This window comes from Acipenser ruthenus, chromosome 3, assembly GCF_902713425.1.
Source record: "Acipenser ruthenus chromosome 3, fAciRut3.2 maternal haplotype, whole genome shotgun sequence".
NCBI lineage: Eukaryota > Metazoa > Chordata > Actinopteri > Acipenseriformes > Acipenseridae > Acipenser > Acipenser ruthenus.
The window spans coordinates 45625472-45645431 of NC_081191.1; the positions used below are offsets into that span (position 1 = coordinate 45625472).

At 38.3% G+C, this 19960-nt stretch overlaps 1 protein-coding gene across 12 annotated transcripts in view; it reads left to right on the plus strand.

Moving 5' to 3' along the window:
- Positions 1-19960, plus strand: part of LOC117394686 (adhesion G protein-coupled receptor B1-like) — a 115335-nt gene that overhangs the window by 74522 nt on the left and 20853 nt on the right. For 7 of the 12 annotated variants that reach the window (XM_033993128.3, XM_033993129.3, XM_033993131.3 and 4 more), the window contains 7 exons: positions 5251-5354; positions 10789-10891; positions 11232-11382; positions 12377-12446; positions 12990-13056; positions 13409-13494; positions 16428-16526. In XM_033993128.3, coding sequence (XP_033849019.2) covers positions 5251-5354; positions 10789-10891; positions 11232-11382; positions 12377-12446; positions 12990-13056; positions 13409-13494; positions 16428-16526 — 680 coding nt within the window. The remainder of the gene's footprint in view (positions 1-5250; positions 5355-10788; positions 10892-11231; positions 11383-12376; positions 12447-12989; positions 13057-13408; positions 13495-16427; positions 16527-19960) is intronic. The other 5 variants (XM_033993134.3, XM_033993135.3, XM_059012989.1 and 2 more) reach the window with 1 other exon arrangement.

Below are 19960 nucleotides of genomic sequence, written 5' to 3' on the forward strand. Positions count from 1 at the left end.
TCAAGCATCTCACAAGTTCCATGGTCTTTCATAATGTATATATTTTTTTGGAATGACCAATGAATCCCCTTGACTAACCAGTCAAACAACACTCAAACCTAGGGTTGCCAACTTTCAATTTTTTCAAAACCGGACATTTGTTTTTCTTTTGTGGTGGGGGGTCGCAACCCAGTATAAATCTCCAAATTTTTGTAAAATGACTTTATACTTACTACAAAGATGCAGCGTGTTTCAGTAAATTCAAACGCCCAATAAACTTTGCATCCCGCGCAGAGGGGATGTAAAACATCATTAAGTGGGGTTGGCATTGCAGGAGAGATGAAGGAAGGTTTCAGTTCCGAGTTACTGTTTTGTAAGCATTATGAATGCCTATTCACCACTGCTATACCCTGTTAAAAAAAAGACTTTCCTGCATTGTTTTAACGCAAGACCATGAACGTGAGAGTATATGTGTACATTTCTTTTAAGTACTCGCTCAGAGGACTACTGACAGACATCAACTAGTCCTCATCAGATTTAATTTCCCTCAGGCGAGTGGGAGTTTCTAACCCTGCATACCAGCTAATATCCGATAGCAACAAATTGGTACACTTTGCACTTTCAACCTTTGCACTGCACCGTAAAGGTGTTTAAAACAACTATTTAAAAACCTTTGTGCATTATGTTTCATAGCCAGAAAAGAGTACCACATTTCGCTGACATTAAAATGTTAGCAATCCTTACTCAAAATCTACAACCAAGCTTTTTTCTAATGTCTGTTGTTTTTGCTACCATGTGCAGTGTTTCATTTTTATACATTTTAAGCTTATCTAATGCACACAAATCATGTTGTATTACCCATGTTTAATTCTTTTTTACATAATCCAAAAAAGATTGTAAAAGATGGTCTAAATCTCCTGTGTCCCAATTCAGTGCACTTTTCAATCAGCCTCACTCCTTTCTATTTGATTAAAGTAGCACAGGTTAATTAAGTGAATGTAATTAAGTTGGTCTTGCATATGAATCAAAAGTGGAGGCAGACAGACTATAAACTAAACCAATTATCCACCGAGCAGGGCCTGACATAGTTGCTTGAAGCTAGACCTCGAAGTGTTAGATTAGCGAGCCCCTCGGAGCACTCGCAGTAAAACAAGGGTCTGATCAGTGCTGGGAGGATGGCTCGTAAAGTGGAGCTCTCGTCGTCAGCGGGTGCTACTGCCATCCTGTTCTGATTCGGTGGACCAGATTGAAGTTCAAGAAGTGTAGCAATAACTCTGTCATCCACTAAACAGTCCCTATTTAAACCCCAGGGTGTGCTATCTTTCTTGTCTGCTTGGTTTGCTCGGCCGCCTCCTCAGCGATGCTCTTCCCCATCTCCCATCTTTGAGGCTCGAGCCCGTGCCTCAACTCTCACAAAGTGGGCTTCATTGGGAAAGAGTTGTTGAATGTGGGCGGCGCTGTGAAAATTGAGCTGATGAGTCAGACTCTAATTGTTCTTAGTAGCTGATTGATCTCAGAATTTTGTCAAGTTGAGTTTTAAAGGATCCTTGTAATTCTTCCTGAACAACATGACTAGGTAGCACATTGCATACCATCACCACTTTCTGTGTAATTGAATTAATCCAACCTTATGTGCAAAGTCTATTTCCACATAATTTCCAACTGTGACCCCTGGTCCTCTGGTTTCTGTGGTGCATTTAAAGTATTGGTCAGGGTTCATTTAGTCAATTCCTTTTTAAGATTGTAAAGACTTCAATCAAGTCCCCGCTAATTCTTCTTTGTTCAAGGCTAAAGAAAGGAGAGATATACCGCTTTCACTCTGATGTAAATGTTATACAGACAGATTGCTTGCTGCATACACCTTCCTTCAGAAACCATTATTACAACTTGAGATGTTCATGTTGCTTAGCTACATTACAGCTGGCAGACGGTCTTCTTTCAGAACCCCTTCTCTGCAGTGGCACTATCCTTTTAAATTACCGGAGCAGATCTGTTTTGTACATGTTCATGATTGCTTAGCTTGTGCTATCTAACGAACCAGAAATATTAATTTTCTTATTTGTTTCATTGATTGATTTCATCATACTGTTTTTAACTAAAGAGTACCATCATTTTTTTACACACCACTAGTGAACTAAATCCACTGAGTCATTGCAGAAAAATCCACCATTTAAAACAAACAGGAGAGTTTACCACTGTGACAACATTTTATTTTATTATTCATGCAATTGATTATTTGGTGCTTTGGAACAGTTCAAAATAATGGCCAGATTAACAAATCCAAACTGTGTACTCCCTGGTCCCTGTTTACTGTGCTAAAACGTGTAGATATTTTATTTGGTGTTCTTTCAGTTTCCATTTTGTTATGTAAGATTATTATTATTATTATTTATTTATTTCTTAGCAGACGCCCTTATCCTGGGCGACTTACAGTCGTAAACAAAGTACAATTAAGAGCAAGTACAATTAAGAGCAAGGTAAATACAATGACTTTGGTTCAAGCAAGTACAAGTGTGACACAATACGATTCAGTAATACAGCAGATAACAGTGTCAGTGATAGTTACATCAGGATATAGCAATCTTGAGAAATGTTTTAGCATAGTCACAAGGATGTCTGTGGTGTTCAATGGTTAATCTTGTCACCATATTGAATTACCCAGTGAGCAATACCCTTATAAAAGTTTCCTGTCGTAAAAATATAGCAAAGTGTAATAAAACATAATGAAAGCATGATAAAGCACATGTAAGCATTGTAAAGCCCAGAGAAGTATGAAAAAACATGTAGCGATCTCGGTTAACACGGGTAGGTGCATCACACAGGGCGAGACAATCCACACACAGGCGGAGGGCGGGCGCAAACCCGGGACCTCTCGCACTAAAGCATAGCACCGATACTGCTATAGAAAAGAGCCAGCCCCTTTGCAAGGAGCATATATCGGGCTCATGTCTTTGTGTGTGATTACGTCACTTACCAGCCCTGCTGCTGCCCTCCTCTGTGCACGCTACAATATTAAAATACATGGCAAACTATGTAATCTGTGGTAAATGCAAGAATGCAAGAGCCTTCTCATTTCCAGCCAGCAGCTGGCTAAATTGCTGTCTACTTTGCCAGATGAGCCGCTTAAAGTAGTTTTTTTAAAAAGAAAAAAAAAAGCTGTTATGGTGCTCGTATGTTCCAGTGAAACGCATTGTTACAGTTAAATAGCGGTAATATCCACAATTCATTACGTATGTAAGTCGAGTAAAACATTTTTCTTTTCTGAGGGCTTCGTTTCTGGGCTTATGTTTCCATGGACACCATGAATGGACCAATCAGTTTCGAGCTTACAAGCGATGTTTGTGATGAAGGCCAGACTGTACAATCATATACCTCAGTCAGTAACACGTAAAGCAGAGTTGTGACATTGTATAACATTAAAAAAATGTTTTCTATGTAAGATTGTCTTTTTTACTCAAAGTGTATGAAATACAGTGAGTATATGTTATTGCATTGTAAAATGTCTTATGCATTGACTTAGAAGATCGATCTGAAACCAGGTATATACAGTTAATTCAGGAAACGATATTCACATTGTTCAGTGAATGAATATGACTGATTATTTTATTTTTAAGTGCTTTGTTTTGCTGATTCAGTCTTTATTAAACGAAAAATATCACTATATGAGCAACAAGATGTACCGGTCAGATCTCTTTCTGTATAATCAGTTGCGTAAAACTGCGGTCAACTAATATTATTGGCAGTTTAGAGACAAAATGCAGATAAAAAGTACACCAACACACACAAAACGCACAGACACAAACACCCACGTACAAATACACATAAGCACATACTGTGTTTAAATAGGCACGGTACTTAAGTTTGTTATTTTTAGAAGACAATCTAAATTCCATTTTTAAGAAGTCCAAGTCAAATGGAAATGCATGTTCAAACGTATGTACAGTATGAATCTCTTCCTCCTCCTCTGTTGATGTCTTCCCAAAACACAGCCATATTTTCTTTGTACAGTACAGTCCATTTATGAGAATCATGGATATAAGAATCAACCGCATATACTGATCAAAACCACTGGGACCAAATCATTTGAATACCAACCAATGTAAAATAATCTGCTTGTAAGAATCAAGCAATCCGCTTAGAAGAATCATTTCGGGGCAAACTGACTACATGTAATACGGTACTTGATCAGGTGCAATGACGTGTACAGCCAATAAAAGCTGTTTTTGAATTTTAATTTGATCACATCTCACGTGATTAGACACGTACGCAGCGTGGATAGTGCAATGATGCAGGAAACACTGCATTGTTTGTAATCAAACATGACCGCGCCACTGCATTGTAACAAAGCACAACCTGAGTTTTTTGTTTTTGGTTACTGGACTAGTGTTCTTATAATTATTATGTGTGTAATACTGGTACTATTTTTTTTTTTATCAAGAATTGCATAGCACATTTCCTAACAGATTTATGCAATTAACCAAAACAAGTACTCACCAGGAAGTTATTCATAATGCATTTTCATAAGATGTGTACTTCATTTTGCAGTTAAAATGCAAGGCTATGCAATTATCTGGTAGCAATTGAGTTTGATATGCTATACTTAAGGGTCACCATGGAGACCAGAAAGGAGAAACAAAGAGGTTGGAAACTGGTTAATCAAAACAAAACAGAAAATATGATAACATATCTGAGAAGGTTGGGGCACTGTTTAAACATCTTAAACCTGGTGTTTTTTTGTGCTTCCAGGTCTTTAGATTGGTCTGTTGTAATTATGTGTAGCTTTCTCCATACTGGTTCAGTTCAACAGTCTTGCTGGACAGAATGTGTTGAATGTACATGGCTGAACATTGTCAATGCCATGAGCAAATTAATTAATTGGGATCTTAACACAGTTAGTCTGTGATTAGTGCATGCTTTCAAAAGGGATGCAATAATTGTTATGTATTGTAAACAGGTGCCTAAAGATTATTTTTTTAAAGTCTTTGAATGATTTATTACTGTATTAGTCTTAGATATGAGAGCAAGTTTAAATTATATGTGCACCAGAATTACAAAACTAATATTTATATTCTTTTTTTAGTGTAATACAGTCTGTATTATACTTTTCCTTTTCAGCTAATTCAACATCAACAAATATTTGTTTAAATATTGAAAGAACTTGAGAAACCCATGTTCATCCCAGAGTAACAAAAAGTTTCCACAATCTTTGACATTTAACAATGAGGCAGCCTGCCGTCATCCCTCACTTTGTGTATTCCTTCTCTCTACCAGAACATGGACAAGGTCCTCATGCCCTCTGTTACCCTGATCGTTGGCTGTGGGGTCTCCTCTCTCACTCTGCTCCTGCTCATCATCATCTATGTCTCTGTCTGGAGGTAAGCCTCCTGCCCTTCTGCTTCTTGCTGACCTGTTCTATCAATGTCGCAGAACAGAACACGACTGTACCACCTGCACCCAACAAATCACATGCTAAAGAAACTTAATAGATTCAATAACACACTTTTCAACTAGAAGTCTTTTTCAATGTCTTCAAATAAATAAAAAAAAACATTCACCCAGTCAAAATGGTTGTCATTGAATCTAGTAAGTTTCTTTTACAGTCAGCACTGACATATCCGACCCTATAAAATGTTGACTTCAGTGATGGTTAAACACGTGCGACGCATATCTGATTATTTCATTTTGGCCGTTCCAACCCTTGTCCGGTTTAGTCTGTTTTTCACTTATTGTAACAGTATGTAAAATTCCCTGTTAACGACCCAACAGCAAAATTAAATCAAAATGTTACCCATGCACAGAACTGTATACAACGTAAAAGGTAATGCAATTTAGCAAAAAAAAAACACAACGACAATGCAGTTCCCAAAATTAAAACAGTATCCAAAGTTGCAGAATATAGTATGTGATAAGGCCCTAATGTTACAGTTCACTTGCAAATGAAAATGCACAAAAAACATTAAAGATCACAGATTAAAACAAAATACATCACAGTATCTAAAAGTGATTAATGATTAACTGTTACATTACCGTAGCGCGTCTTTTCGCTTTGTTTTGGCTGCATCTTCATCAGGAGAAAATAGAGGAATCGCTTTGTAACTGCACATGGTCTCACTATTTACCACAGAAAAACACAAAAAAAACCCACAAAAACACGCAAACAGTAAACTATAAAGCAAAATAGAATAAAATACAACAAAGATATAATTAAAGATAAAGATAAAATATAAAGAAATTGCCACTGTCATGCATATTCATGAGCAGTCAAGACTGGGGCGTGGTTTGGTAGCGGGTAGATTTAGGGGCCTTTCACACCTAATTTGTTTGGAGAGGATAATTCGCACTACAGTTCAGTTAACACCTTGTTCAGTTAACAAGTTCGGTTAGTTTGTGCAGGTGTGAAACATCAAAAATATTAGATTTGCATCAAAGTGCGCACCAAAGAGGAGGACTAGGATTCACCTCAATGGGTGTTCGGCTCGATTGAGGGGGAACTGTAATGTGTTTCCCCCTCAAAGTCAGCCAGTGTGAAAGCAATCGCGCTGGAATTCACAATGCAATAGAAACCAAACCTAATGTGTTTGAAGTTTGAAGTTTGAAGTATTGGCACCACCTGTCTTAACTCAAATAATTTACCTGTAATCTTTACAGTACTGTAAAGAAACTTCAAAAGCATATCATTGCTAAGTAAGTATAGTTTAATTCACAATATTTATTAAACTATATATATCAGGGAATAACATTGTTTCAAATGCTCATTTTGCTCATTTTATTCTGCCAGGGCACTGTATATATTATAATTATTATTTTTACATTATTATTTTTACGTTCCATATATAAATAGCTTGGTCTCTTGTATAATTGGCCTTCTGCCTTGACACGCTTTTTCTGCGTTTATGTGTCATTACAATACAATCATATTGAGACGAGAAAGGCTGATAAACTGGGATTGATAGGGACTTGCTTACAACTCACCGATGTCAAAAAAAAGCTGACATTCTACCAGCAGATGTTGAATAAACAAAATGTACGTAATGTACATAGAACTAATATTGCAAGCTTTGCACGTGTGAGAACAAACGCTTTCTGGTGCGATTACTGTTGAGAAGGCGAACTTGAACTCGCTTGGAGGAAAAATGCAGTTTGTTTGAGATCTTCTGGTGTGAAACCAATTGAAGCAAAATTGCAACATTTTAGTTCGTTTGCTAGTGAATTCTAAATCGGATCTTCATAAACGAACTAGGTATGAAAGGGCCCTTATTGTCTGTATCTTAATTAATAGCAACTGCTTCAGACTGATTTGGCATGCAGAGAAAAAAAAAATGCGGGCTGTGACGGATATTCAAATAAATTGTAACATTGAAGAGGTGGGCTTTTTATCACAAAACTGGTGACCGAGTCGGAAATTGTGTGACGGGTAAGTGCATTAATTTGTTACATACATATAATGAGGATTGATTTTATTCTTAATATAAGGGCAGTAAAACACGACTGATGTGTATCTGAGTAACGGATATCCGAGTGCTGACTGTAGTGTAGTTCTAAGCAATATTGAGCATTTAATGGTCATATACAAGGAGGGGTTAAAAAATGTCATGCCAGAGCAGACAGTAGGGCTAAATAGCTTTCTAACAAGCACACCTTCGGTTGAATTAGTTTGGTCCACTTTAGCATACTCTGATTATAAAAACAAGCTTTAGCTGGTCTCCGTTAAACAGCTACTGTACACTGCAGCTTCTTACAGACTCAATGAGTCCCATCCATGAGGGATTCAGTAGCAAATAATAAATGGTTTCCAGGTCTGGTGACTAAGGTACCAAATCGTACCTCTCTAGTTTCATTTGACGACCCTCTGAAGGAAGCTGCAGAGGGTTGCTGCAGGTAATGAACCATAGTCACTTTGGAACTTATAGTAGGAGAACTCTAGAAACAGTGGACCACGACCTTCTGTCTTCTGTTTTCCTCCGATTTCTGCAGCTGACACGATGTAGGATAGTGTCAGATATGCTGTTTGTGAAATGATTTCTGAGCTCTCAGATTCTCCTTGTGTTTCTGTGTTTGCACAGTATATGTGTGTGTCAGTATAATTTTCTGCCACACTCTTTTGCCTTCCTGACTTTATCTTGGTCTTACAAGTGTGGGACTTTTCTTTTAATTATGTGATTGTCTGTGTCCAGAAAAATAAGTGTTTGTATTCAGAAATGACCTCTTGTCATATAAAAATCAAACGCCAATCTGGAAGATTAAAATTGGCATTTGTCTTCCAAATAGGACAGTGGACAGACTTTCATCCAGGCTGGGAAGTGACATGCACAACAGTGTTTGCCTTCTATAATTGAGAGATAATGGAAGCCTGTTATTTTGTTCAGGTGACGATTATGTAGCACTATGAATCTCTTGCACATCTGTGCAACTGGCACTGTTATTCAAAAAGGCCCAAATTAGGGTAATCATTTAAAAAAGCAATAGGGGAGTAACAATTCATTGTGTATCAATATACTTTCTTTACATGATTTCTTTTATCTTAATAGAGTTATGTGTCATTTGTATTGTGGTACAAGACCAAAAGCCCAACATAGCTTGTTGCAGTTCACAGATGGTTCTTGAATAAATAATACGTTTATGTTATAGTTGGTATGAATTTTAACAAAAAAGAACATCATTAAGTGATCATTTGATCTTTCTATATTTCATACAAATAGCCCATCAGAACCATCACATGTATTATTGTATGGCAACCTGCTTATTATTATACATATTGTATTGTGACTCCAAAGATTTTCTCTATTTTTGTTCCCTAAAATGCACTAGAGAACATTGTATGGTACCACTCTTACAGTAAGGGGGCTAAACCCCTTTCATCCTGGATACCTTGCCCCTGCAGCTGCAGTTGGTTTAACTCAGCCTTGTTATTGTATGTCCCAGGTGTAACCAGGTGGTCAGGACTAGGAATGTAGTTGTTTCTCAGATTAAAACCATCTGCTACTGCTTAGTGTATTGGTTTTAAAACAGATGTTTATTTATTACATTAACCCTTTGCAGTCCATTTATTAAGTGCGCGTCAGGCACGCCAGGTCTAATTAATTTTCACACGCGCAGTTAATTTTATACGCGCTGTTTAAAAGTATTTTTTTTCACAGTCAAATGGGTTTAAATGGCCCTGCATATCAACAAAGCACTCACTAGACATCTCCAGCCCCGCCCCACCCTTTCGTTTGCTATAGCGTTCAGCTATGTAAGAAATAAATAATAATAATAATAATAGTCGTACATACCGATCATTTCTGGATCACTCGTTTTATCACCAAACTCCTCAATAATGCGATCCAAGTCATTATTTTATTACTATAACATCTGAAAAAAGCTCTGCAAATGTCCATGATAGTCTCTGTGCGCTGACGCACTCAGCCAGCTTGTTTACTATGAATGCCCCGTTATCTGATACCTGATACCATGTATGACTATTCATGAGATACGCCTTTTTTTTTTTTTTTTTTCCGACTTATCTCGGCTCCTGTCGCTCCCACTCGGCAATAGAATGGTTTTCTCGGCTTTTTCCGGAGAAAAAACGACTAAACACCCGTTTATTGCGTTGCTATAATGATGTCGGACCCAGTCCGACAAAGGACCTGTGAGGAATAATTGCAATGTCGGACCCAGTCCGACAATGGACCACAAAGGGTTAAGAAAACAAAGTGGTACAGATATTTCAATGTTTGGAAACAGGGTACAGTCTAAATACAGCCAAAACTCCCTAGTGTTGATTTTTGTAACTACTGTAAAAAATAATGGCCCTATGTTTCGATCCATCATTTAGACCACCTGAGTTTGTCAATGTAAATAAATATATGTTAGCATCATGTGTTAACCAGTTATTTTGCATGTGTTTGTTCTGGATTTTATTCTGCATTGTATTATTATTGAGTTAAAATGATTGCTCGACTGCATCGTAAAGCAAGAGTGTGTATCACCTGCTTTATTCCCTGGGATGCACTTGCAAGTGCGGTGAACTACAGTGAAAAAAATAATACAAATCTCAAATGCTTCTTGTGTGCCTGGCCCTGAGAGAGTTTGAAATAAAGAAATGCAGTAACTATGTTTGTTTTCTCAGAATAAGTAGAAACAAATCTTTGAGAGGTAGTCTAAATAATTATTTTAAAGATGTCTTTAGAGACACTTCACATATGCATACTCAGGGCTAAATGAATAATATAACAGTGACGTCATACACCATACAAACACTCAGTGGAGATCTGCCCTGAAGGTGAATCAACTATCAAGAGATTATTTTTAGTATCTTGAGGGCAGTTAACAAGCTGGAAACACAGCCTTTTGATATTATTCCTTGTAATGAGAACAAGCTGGTGAACTTTAATGTTACACATTGCTTTAGATCATTCTTCAAATGCATACTGTAGCAAACACTTTTTAATTTCTAACTAGGATTGACATAAAAAAATTCAAAATTTAAGTATAAATAATTGTGCCTCCATTTTCTCCAAGTTTCTAGTTCTATTCCTTTTGTTCTGCTGTAATGTTGTTTCATGTATACATCTCACTTGGCCAGTCTTATGACCCACAGTCTAGGAGGTACAGCTCATGTCCATGTCCTCTTACATCCCTCTTTCTCAAGCCATGTAAACATTGTACTGTTACAGTGCTGTCAAGAGTATTTCACTTCAGCTGTCAGCTTTAGTGATCCCATACTTGTCAGCTCCTTGCTCCCTGGAACAGCTTAGTTGGCTGGCACTTTCATCAAGTTTTCTTCAACCATCTCGTAATTATATTTTTTTCTTTCTTGTTTTTATTCAGGTACATTCGATCAGAGCGATCCGTTATCTTAATCAACTTCTGCCTGTCGATCATCTCCTCTAATGTCCTCATTCTGATTGGACAAACACAGACCAGGAACAAGGTACAGGAAGTTATAGAGTGCTTTCATGTTCAGAAATATTTTTGTCACATTTGTAAATGATAGGTCTGCTGAGATGCAACATCTCATTTCCACTAGAACTGGTCTCCTATAGTGGTAAAATAATTCAGAGATTCTGAATTAAAATTCCCAGGGTATAGGATATGTGGCCAGCTTTGGGTTTTATCAATAACACATATTAAAACCGCCGATGTTCTTTTAAATAATGTAGACAGTACCTTGGTTTGATGAATACTGCAGTGTAACTGGATTATCCCAGTGTCTGTTTTCATGCATGTGCAGCTGGCTTACACATGCTGATGTCCTATATATGATCTCTCAGGTGGTCTGCACCCTGGTGGCAGCGTTCCTGCACTTCTTCTTCTTGTCTTCGTTCTGCTGGGTGTTGACGGAGGCCTGGCAGTCCTACATGGCCGTCACAGGCCGGCTGCGCAACCGCATCATCCGCAAGCGCTTCCTGTGCCTGGGCTGGGGTGAGTCTGTCCTCAATTAAACATGCATTGCAGGCAGAATGTATTACGTTATTTCAGGAACTACTGCAAAGTCTTTGATTGGCTTTGAGATTCAGCAAAGGTGTGTATTCTGTATCGATGGATAGCGGCTCATCTTAATATTTCCATCCAAGTCAGTCAGGATACATTATTTAAGCACCATTCTTAATTGTAGCTAAGGATGGTTCATTTACACCTTCATTTATTTCAATTTAGGGGCAAATTTGAAATCCCGTTCTGTCTCACAGCGTCCGGTTAATCTGGAGCCACATGGTAACCCTAGCTAATGGTTTATGTTCAAGTTGGCAGAAATTACATGTAGATGTATCTAGAGACTGTGAAATAGGTTATGCACCTAAGCCAGTTAACCTGTACTGTCATATCAACAACCAGATAAGCCACTGTGATAAACACATAACAGGAGTTGGCTGCTGAACGGCACCTTGTGTACCAAACTGTGTTCTGACTTTTGGAAAACACAGTTGAGCCGAGTTTGGTAATTGCCAATTATTTTCTTTGCAGAGAGATGGAAACAACAGCATTTTCAGTCAGCATACCAACACTGTAGTCTGCTTGGGTGGGGAAGATTATTCTGATAGGTAAATCCTTCAAATGCCAGCCTAGACAGGGGGCAATAAGGAAAGATTCACCAACTCACAGTCCAGCAGCACATTCCTGACAGCCGCAAGGGAGAAGGAACACAGGAGAACAGGGTGTCATTTAACTAACAATTCCCAGCAGCCCCCCACCCCTAGCCTACCTTCCTCCCAATATTCTTACCACAAATATGCTCTCCGGGACTCTTAATTTATATGTCTTGTGTCCTGGACACACTTCAACACTAATAAAACAGACATGGAAGAACCTAGTGGCCTTGAGCCACAATCTCATCGGAGAGTACCGGGGTTTTAGCCATTTGTGGTTCTTAAAGTTACAGGTTCCATTTTTAACAGAAGTATACCATGTTTTTTTTCAGGTCTACCTGCTCTAGTAGTAGCTGTGTCAGTGGGGTTCACCAAAGCCAAAGGATATGGCACCATAAACTAGTGAGTATTCACCATTGAAGTATTCCCTCTGTATCCAGTCTATTCGAACCCCCATGTTCTTAGGGCATCTTTTAAACATTCAAAATGTCAGTGGTGTTGTGTCACCGATAAATAGCACATTTTCCCCAGTTGATTGAAGTCCATTTCTACTAAGGGTGATGTCCACATTAAAATATTGATGAAGCGGTTAAGTGTGCTTGTTAAAGATAAACAGCACTGAGCTCCCGTAATTGGGTGGAGTTACTTCTTAACCTGGTTTAAATATTTTTCTCTTTTAAATAATTGAAAGGTTGGTGGACTTCACAGCTCTCTTCCCTTACTGTATCTATCTCATTCCCACTCTCTCCCTCCAATACCTTGCTGTGTAGCTGCTGTCTCTCCTTCTCCCTCCCTCTCTCATCTCTAGTTACAGTAACAGACTGTTTCTCTCCTCGCCTTGCAGCTGCTCTCTGCTGTATATTTCTTTATCTCTCCTTTCCTCTCCCTCTCTCCTCTCTCACAGACTACACTAACTCATGCTTTCTCTCCTCCCTTGCCGTGTAGTTGCTGGCTGTCTCTGGAAGGAGGTCTCCTCTATGCCTTTGTAGGACCGGCAGCCGCGGTTGTTCTGGTATTTTATTTCAATTCAAAATCATTAATATTTCAAGACACAACACTCCCAGTTAGGACAATCATGGCTAAGCAAAGGTTCTTTCAAAACACAGGTAGCATGAACAAAACAGACACATTATAATATCAGAAGTCATACAATCACTAGCAACACAAGCCCAATATTTTTAATTGTAATAACAAATACAAATAGTAGCCTGACATAATTTGTAGATGCTCATGACTCCACAGACCTCAAAGGAAATGGAGTATAATTGGCAAAATACTGTACTACAAATGTGGAAAGGTGATTGTGCACTGTTTAAACTGTGAATTGTGATGTTTCACTGTGTCTTATTTCTGTCTTTTAACAGGTGAACATGGTTATTGGGATTCTGGTTTTTAACAAACTTGTTTCCAAAGATGGGATAACAGATAAGAAACTGAAGGAGCGGGCAGGGTATGCCTTATCAATACATACCATCCATTAGTGGACCCATAACCAGCCAGTCAGCAGTGTGCAAACTGCAGTCTTGCGGCTTCAGTATCACTGTCAGGGAGGGTCAATAGTCACGACTCATAGAGCAAGGGTTAGACTGAACGCAGTGTTGCTCTAGACACTGATGAATCGAGCTGAGGAATGGAGGGAGGGAGGGAAACAGTGTGTCCCAGTGGTCACGGGGGGACTGGGAGGCATGCTCTAGATAGTAGTGGTTACAGCTGAGGACTGGGAGGTAGGGACGTGGTGTGTATCACTGGTTAGAGCGTAGGGGAGGCGGTAGTTAAAGATACAGATTTACAAATGCTACAGGAACAAGCTCTTAAAGTGCCCATGGGGCCAGGATAACCAATCATTAGGAGTCATCTGGAGTATAGAAGCTTTGTGAGGTGCCGTCCTATTGAAACAATGCAACATGAGTCCAGTGGTAATAATCTTGGTTGTTTCTATAAGCATCCTTTTTAAATGTATCCAAATCACTGTCTAACAAAAGCATCTTGAAAAATAAAAAAACAAAGTTGGCCCCTTCACTGCAACCCAAAATAACATTTCCAGTGAAATTGGAAGCAGTGTTAAGGCCTGGGAGTGTGTAAGTGACTGCTGGTTATTGATCCAAATAAGCCAAGTCTGTGTTCACCCATTGTATGTATCTGTATTATTTTGTATTGCTTTCATATGTGCTTTGACAGATGTAGCTTGTTATATAAATACATGTATTTATTTATTTATTGTTTTACATTTTTATTTATTTACTTACTTTTTATTGAGGATAACCAAGACTGCCATGATGGGAAACATCTCCTGCTATGATAAAAAATCAATTTATTGTCGATTGAAGCAATGTACAGGTACCATGTGGATTGTTCTGTGTCAAGATGGAGGGCAAAATGTTTCCACTTGTTGACCCTTGACCGAGAAGTATACTGGTAATGTTTCCCACCATAGCACCCTGTATCCCTTAGCAACTAGACTGGTTTCTACATCTGTTGATTCCAGTTGCTGTTTAACTTACTTTGCAGTGTGATGCAGTTTAACTATCATTCTGATAAATATCATTTGTTGTATAAAACTTTTTGTTGAAATTCTGCAGCATCCCCTTACCAAAATAAGGACCCCCATCCTCAGCCTATTGATATACACAATTCAGTAATTTTTGGTCATTAATTTCTTTTTTTCTCTTTTTAAAAAAATATAAACTGCTACTGCCCCCACCCCAAAAAAACAAAAAAAAACAAAAAAACAAAACTAAACTAAATAATAATAATAATAATAAAACAAACTTGGAGCAGGCTTGCATATATATAAATATATAATACATAATATATAAATTAGATAGATATATAATTAGATAGAGATACATACTAAACAACATACACATCTGTCACCTCAGTAAGTAAAATTAAATAACCAACAGATTCATTAGGTGTTATTAGCAAAGCCATGAGTGTTTTAATGTGGGGTTGTGAAATGTTGGTAAGATATATACTTTAAAGATATAATATTATCTTTAAAGTAGTTCTAAAGCATGTGTAAATGCTGTAACAGTTTACACAACTGGCTCTGTAATGCCCTTAGTTGTAGATTTGACATAATGTATTAAGCAGGTATAAAAGGTTGATAAAGTATTTTAATGCTGGCGAGGGGGGCAGGATGGGGTGGTGATAGAGTGGTGGGGTTTGAGATCTCACTTTGACTACAGTAAACAAATTGCATGCTGGAATCACTTAAACCACTGGTCCTCACTTTGGGTCCTTAAAGCCATTTCAGACAAACTGCTATACATTTAGAGTCTTATTAGAAATTGTTTATTGATTTTATCAAGCAAATGATTGTGATTCATAATGATTCGATTCTCAGCTGACTTTTAGCATGCTCTTTTTAAAACACTCTGTGTCCAACAGTTTGTTTATTGCTTTAGTTTTGCACTAATTGGCCTAGAACTCCAGTGCTTTTTTGGGACAGTGTGAGTAATGGTGCAACACCCAAAGCAATAGTGCTTTGATCTGAAAAGAAAAGTACTGCAATATACAGCTTACATCATCCATAAATAATTATAGTCTGTTATAAAATATCTTGATAGCGTGGGGCATTATTATGTACCCATTTGTTATTGCAGAACCGTAACGTACCACATGAGTTTGACACAAATGAAAAACGGTATTGCTGTCAAATGGGTACACAGTCATTAGTCACCTTGTTTATATTCGTAAGGAGAGACTCTCTTTTGGGCCAGGGACTCTAGGATGACTGCTTTTCAAAGCTTGGTAACTTGCATTCGGTATCTCAGTTCAATCTTGTACATTTGCAAATTAACAGTAGCTGTCATATTGGTAGTAAAATGAAAATGCCATTAGGATGGTATTTTTTTCCTGTTCTCAATTTTGCATGGCCTTTGTTTTATACAGTACTCATTATGGTAATGCCAAACCCATCCATTTTGAATTTTTACCTAAAATCCCAGATGGACAAGGTTTAGCACAACCATAATATTTGAAAAGCAAATAATAAAGTTAAAAGTTGCTCTAAACTGCCCTCGTTACCAACTTTGAAAAATCACATAAAATGTTTGTCTTCCTGCAACCTATCCTTGTCAGACCCACTCCTCTCTCCCTCCAATCCCAAATAGTGGTGCATCTACAAACATCCAGGGACATGAATTAAGCAATGTGACAGTTTATTATTGGAACCCCACAGTAGACTCGCCACTACCCAAATGCAATGCCTGTCTCTCCAATCCAGCTAGCTAACCTCCCTTCCAAACCGTCCCTGCCCCCTCCCTTGAGATGCGAGATGGCGAACCTGAGAAGGGGCCCTTGTGGTGGAAGGGGATACTGCAACAGTTATGTTTGGGCAGGCCGGCTCTTTGTGTTTCAGTGTGTTGATTTGAATTGCAGTCAGATGACAGTTCCCCTGTACAGTATGACGCTCAAATGTGCCAAGTGCGGAGTAGTCTCGTCGGCTGACGTTTCCTCCACAGCCACCAGTAACGCCATGTTAGTTCTGCTAATTATTTCAAATTATTATTATTATTATTATTTCATTATTAAGTTCCTGTCTTTCCTACCTTTTTTCCACTTTTTTTGTTTGTTTCCCTTTTACTTTGTTTCACAAACGTGCTTTTCTGCAAGGCAGAGCTATGTATGCAAATTATTTTGAACTACGACTTAATCTGCTTAACGATAGTCTGCACACTGTCCCTACATGCAAACTCAGTTGTACTGCAGTGAACAAAGATGTGCATTGAGTACAAACAGCAGAGTAGCAGGGTTAGACTACAGATTACCCCTGCAGAATATGGCAGTGCAGCGTTCTGTGTTCAGTGTAAAGAATTTAGGGAAATAGCCAATTTAAATGGGAAAAGATATGGTGCTATATGATACAAGTTGATATCCACGCCACGAGAGGTCAGCTAAATTTAATATGGTGTAATTTCCATCTGATTTACCGTAAGTCTTCTGTTACACATCCATTTTAGGGTCTACTATACATTATAATTAAATTGTGCCTTTTGTACTGCTACGTTCTAAGGCAAGTTAACTGCAGTCTGTTGTACTACTCTGCTGTGTTGTACTACTCTGCACTTTCTTTGCAGTTGAACTGCATTTGTTGTTCCTCTGGGACACTTCTCAGTGATATTTGACTGATTTCTTGATTGAAGATGTTTCTACTGGAAAGCCACTTGAGCTTGCTTGCTTCTTTACAAACAGGCCCTTTCTCAGTGATGGGCTGGGGAAGCCTTATACATTAGCCTAGTCAGCATCCCTAATATCAGGCAAGAAAGAGATGAAATTGGTGAAGTGTGGATTAATTCATTGCTAATGCATAAACCTGCTGTAACTACTTGTAGCTAATTACAAGTCTTGATGGTGGCAGCCAACTCTTGTACGAAGATAACCTAATAAAAGGGACTGACTCTATTGACACTTTCTAACTTGTCCACAACTCTAAACAGTGAAATACAAGTACACAAAGCAAATTAGAAATATAATTTACAGATGTTTGTCTCGCTGCATGGCTGTGACAAAAGGGCTCTGAAGATTACAGCATGTCTGGGTCAGCAGCTTCAAAAACAAACTTCTCACTGTCATTACTGGCAGTTAAGGACTTCTGTCCCCTCAGATATTTATAATTGTTTTAATTTTTTAATAAAAAATTATTTAGCTGATATTTATCCTTTATTCAATACTGTGGTCTGGACCACGGGTCATAAAATAAAGACACCTCTTATAACAGGTATGATTTTAGAACTTAAATTGTTTTAGAAAAAATGACATTTCTGGTTGCCCCAACGTGTTGGGAACACTGTGCCACTATGTGCCACTAACCCCTCCAGCTCATTCTGAGCATCTGTATAGGACCATGATCTATTGTGTGTTAATTGTCTAGGCTACTAAGTAGGCCAAGTTAAAAATAATAATAATAAACAAAAAAACAAAACAAAACGCTCCAATTATTTAGTTTCAGCAGTGCTGTAGGAAAAGTCAAAGGGCAGTGACGTCAGCTCCCTAGCAACAAGCCTCCAATGTTGGGAATGGATTATTTCAATGCAGCGGGTTTGTGCATTTGAGAAAGGAGAAGAAGACTTTTAGGAAATTAATTGGAGACTGAAGTTGATGAGAAACAATTACCCTTTTTTTATACAAAAAAGCGGGTTGCATAGAGGACTTATATTGGACCCTGACGCCCCCGATAAAACGAGGGAGTGGTTGTACAGTATTTGTTTGCCTATTTGTTTTTCTATGGGTCTCTCGCTATAGCGCGGCCTCGATATATAGCGGATTTAAATTGGACCCCCGACACCCGCGATATATTATTAAAATAGGTAAAATGAAGACGGAACAGAATGCATTGTACAGATGACATTTACAAAACAATGTTATTTTGATTCTTACACCGTTGCATGTATAGACGTTATCCTTTGGGCACCCTCTGCTGCAGCAAACCACAACTCAGCTGCCGCTATTTTATTTGAAAGGATGTCACACAACTCTCGCTGGAGATCTCGCTAAGATGACACAAATAATATTTAAATTAGTATAATGCGACTCTCTACATTAACATATTTTTTTCTTAGTACATACGACAAAATGTGCACTTCATCACAGAGAATCTGCCGTGGATGAGATTTATTGATTGCAATTGCAGATGGTTTAGTGAACTGTGATGGGCGCTCAGGGCCCGATTACTGTGATGGGTGCTCAGGGCCCGAGTGAAGAATAAATTTGGCTGGAGGCCTCATCCATGGGTGCGCAAAGGCTACCTGATTCTCCTGCAGAAAAGCAACCGAGTTTACAAATTGCAAATTGCTGTAACGAAAATGCAAACTGCGGTACATTTGCACTGCGACTGGCCAATCTTAGTACATCTACCCCTAAATGGTTTAGTATTTGCATGAAGGTCGTCTGTTTTTTCTAAGAAGCGCACCAACTGTTTCCTTTTAAACTTTCACTTGGTTGATTTGTTAGAATGGCCACTCGGGACTACAGCTTCTCTTACCTTCCTATCATTCACACCACTACACTCTCCCCATGGCCCACCCCTGCTGCTTCCAAGCATGTTCATTCAGATTGCATCAGCTTATTGTTTTGCTATTATTATTATTTATTTCTTAGCAGATGCCCTTATCCAGGGCAACTTACAATTGTTACAAGACATCACATTATTTTTACATACAGTTACATTATTTATTTTTTTTTACACATTTTTACATACAATTACGTTATTTTTTACATACAATTACCCATTTATACAGTTGGGTTTTTACTGGAGCAATCTAGGTAAAGTACCTTGCTCAAGGGTACAGCAGCAGTGTCCCCCACCGGGGATTGAACCCACGACCCTCCGGTCAAGAGTCCAGTTAACCAATTACCTTTGCTTCAACTAAAACCTATAAAACAAACCGTAAAAGCTGGCTTGTTCTAGTCATAGTCTACAAAAAAGCAGCACTTTGACTGGTATACCATCCCAAATAGTATAAAATGCTGCAGTTCATCATGTACTTGGCACTGTGTATGCACAAGGGGTCCCCAGGAATCAGTTGGTTTTGAAAAAGTATTCTAATCTCTTTTGCGTACATCTCATTATGGCAAGACTGTCAAATAAATGTAAATTAGAAAATTATCCCAGTGCTAAATAATAATGAATTATTGGTTTTCATTTCTTAGCCTGCTTCGACTGCATAGTAATGCTTATAAATTGCAAAGGAGTGCTATAATGAAGCCGTATTATTGTGACTGTTCAATCTTAGTGAATGCAAAGTTGTCCAGGTGATTATGGTTACAGTTCGTTGGCGTAAAGGATAGAAATGTACTATTTTAATGAGTGGAACATCACTCATTGATTATCAGTAGGGAGACAGTATTTTGGTTCTTAGTAATTGTACTGTTTTCTGCCACCAGGACCTTACGGTTTAAATACAGTGTCGCTG